Genomic DNA, 2,695 nt, shown 5'->3' with positions numbered 1-2,695 from the left:
AATAAGACATGCAGAATCCTCTTTTGCACATTGTGGGGGCAAACATTCAGTTCACTCAGAAAACCCTATCAAAGAGATGACATATGGACATTCCCAAGAAAGGACAAACATTGAAAACCCTGTCTCACCAAACACTCACTATCTCCTCAGGCCTCTCCACCTTCAAAACCTCCTAAAAGAAAGAAACAAACCAACCAAGTAGTTAAGCAAAAATAAGCTAAAAATCTGACAAACAAACAAATAAAAACCACAAAGAAGAAATGCATTTGTCATAACTATAAAGGGAAGGGTAACAACCCTCCTGTATACAATATTATAAAATCCATCCTGGCCAGAGGCACCAAAATCCTTTTGACTGTAAAGGGTTAAGAAGCTCAGGTAACCTGGCTGACACCTGACCCAAAGGACCAATAAGGGGACAAGATACTTTCAAATCTTGAGGCGGAGGAAGGCTTTTGTTTGTGCTCTTTGTTTTGGTGGTGTTCGCTCTTGGGACTAAGAGGGACCGGACATCAACCCGTGTTCTCCAAATCTTTCTGAACTCTGATCTCTCATATTTCAAACTTGTAAGTAACAGCCAGGCAAGGCGTATTAGTTTATCTTTATTTTCTCAACTTGTGAATTTTACCTTTGCTAGAGGGAAGTTTATCCCTGTTTTATTGTAACTTTGAAACTAAGGCTAGAGGGGGCTGTATGGGATCTTTGAATCTATTTATCCTGTAAAGTTATTTTCCATCCTGATTTTACAAAGATGATTTTTACATTTTTTTAAATAAAATCCTTCTTTTAAGAACCTGACTGATTTTTCCATTGTCCAAAGACCCAGGGGTTTGGGTCTTTGATCACTTTGTAACCAATTGGTTAGGATACTATTCTCAAGCCTCCCTAGGAAAGGGGGTGTAAGGGCTCGGGGGGATATTTTGGGGGAAGAGGAACTCCAAGTGGTCCTTTCCTTGTTTCTTGTTAAATCACTTGGTGGTGGCAGCATACCAGGTTTTAACCTAAGCTGGTAGAAATAAGCTTAGGGGGCTTTCATGCGGGTCCCACATCTGTACACTAGCGTTCAGAGTGGGGAAGGAACCCTGACAGCATTCATACCTCATTCTGAGTTATTATCCCAAAATATAAGATGAGCCAGAGACCTCACTATGGACTTTGCTATGGCTACTGATTTTATAGGCAATGGTCTCAGATACTATGGTAAGTGGTAGCAGTACACGATAGATAGATTACGATCTTATTTACATTGCTGCGTAAACATATAGAAACTCATTTTATTCTTGAGTCATGTTTGTCTGTATTTTTACTAGTGGAAATACCCAATTCTGCATAAACACATTGCACAGTATTTTCTCATGGAGGTAATAAGGTCATCAGCCGATTATATTTATAAAGAAACCCAGAATGAAATTGTTACCGAAGGAGAAATATGGACATTTTGTTCTTAGTGAATAACCTCCAACCTATCCATTTACTCAGAGCGTCTTTGATCTCTTTGTTTCTCATGCTGTAGATAATCGGATTCATCATGGGTGGCAACACAGAATAGAGAACAGCTACCATGAGATTCAGACCTGAAGTTGAGCTGGAGGTGGGTTTCAGGTAGGCAAAGGCAGAAGTACAGAGGAACAAGGAGACCACAAAGAGGTGAGGGAGGCAAGTGGAGAAGGCTTTATGCCGGCCCTGCTTAGAGGGGATTCTCAGCACTGCTTTGAAGATCTGAACATATGACACAATTATGAAAACAAAACAGCTTGAGGCTAAGCACATACTAAAGATAAGAAACCCGACTTCAAAGTGGTATGAGTCAGAGCAGGCGAGTTTGAGTAGCTCGGGGATTTCACAGAAGAACTGATCCACCATGTTGCCTCCACAGAAAGACATTGCAAATGTGTTCCTTGTGTGCAGTGTAGAGTAGAGAATACCACTGATCCAGGCACTGGCTGCCATTTGGACACAAGCTCTCCTGTTCATCACCATCTCATAGTGCAGTGGTTGGCAGATGGCAACGTATCGGTCATACGCCATGACGGTCAGTATGGCAAAACCTGCTGAAACAAAGACGACGACTAGAAAAATTTGAGTGACGCATCCAGAATATGAAATTGATCTGCTGTTCATGAGGGAATTGGCCATGGATTTGGGGATGGTGACAGAGATGGAGCCGAGGTCTAGGATGGACAGATTCATCAGGAAGAAGTACATAGGGATGTGAAGGTGGTGGTCAAGGGCTATGGCTGTGATGATGAGAAGGTTCCCCAGCAGGGATATCAGGTAAAGCACTAGAAACACCACAAAGTGTAAAATCTGCAGCTCCTGTACGTCAGAGAATCCCAGGAGAAGAAATTCAGTCACGGTGGTTTGGTTGGACATTGTCTTCCTCAGTACGCTGTGTGATGACTGTGGAGGGAATGAGAAGGACAATGGTCAGGATTAGGGCGACAAAGGGAATGTCCCTGATTCCCCTTTCCCTAATATCTCATTATATGAGTGTCAAAGGTTCACAGAACTCATCACTTACAATGACAAGGTGTTGTTACTGCTCCTCGCCTCTAACAATCAATGAGTTGTGTTATCACAGTAGTGTAAATTGTGTCACCTGCTTTAAAGTCAATGGAGCTTCATCACTTTATCCCTTCTGAGGATTTTTCCTATGGTGTGGCTTGATAAAATGCAGTACGAAGGATGGAACAAA

The 2,695-nt window shown here is 42.1% G+C and overlaps 1 protein-coding gene across 1 annotated transcript; it reads right to left on the bottom strand.

Annotated features, from left to right (window-relative positions):
* Positions 1-1,413: 1,413 nt before the first annotated feature.
* On the bottom strand, positions 1,414-2,379 carry LOC120383813 (olfactory receptor 14A16-like). The gene has a single exon (XM_039502082.1). It carries the CDS (start codon positions 2,371-2,373, stop codon positions 1,414-1,416), a length of 960 nt encoding a protein of 319 aa, XP_039358016.1. The 5' UTR covers positions 2,374-2,379.
* Between the last annotated feature and the right edge of the window lie 316 nt (positions 2,380-2,695).

Source organism: Mauremys reevesii, linkage group 15 (assembly GCF_016161935.1).
Source record: "Mauremys reevesii isolate NIE-2019 linkage group 15, ASM1616193v1, whole genome shotgun sequence".
NCBI classification, from domain to species: Eukaryota; Metazoa; Chordata; order Testudines; family Geoemydidae; genus Mauremys; species Mauremys reevesii.
The sequence above is the reverse complement of the archived record's forward strand: the minus strand, read 5'-3'. Positions and strand labels throughout refer to the sequence as shown.

Bases quoted from the DNA above. Each gene is read 5' to 3' on its own strand.
- LOC120383813 (XM_039502082.1), bottom strand. From the start codon at position 2,373: ATGTCCAACCAAACCACCGTGACTGAATTTCTTCTCCTGGGATTCTCT.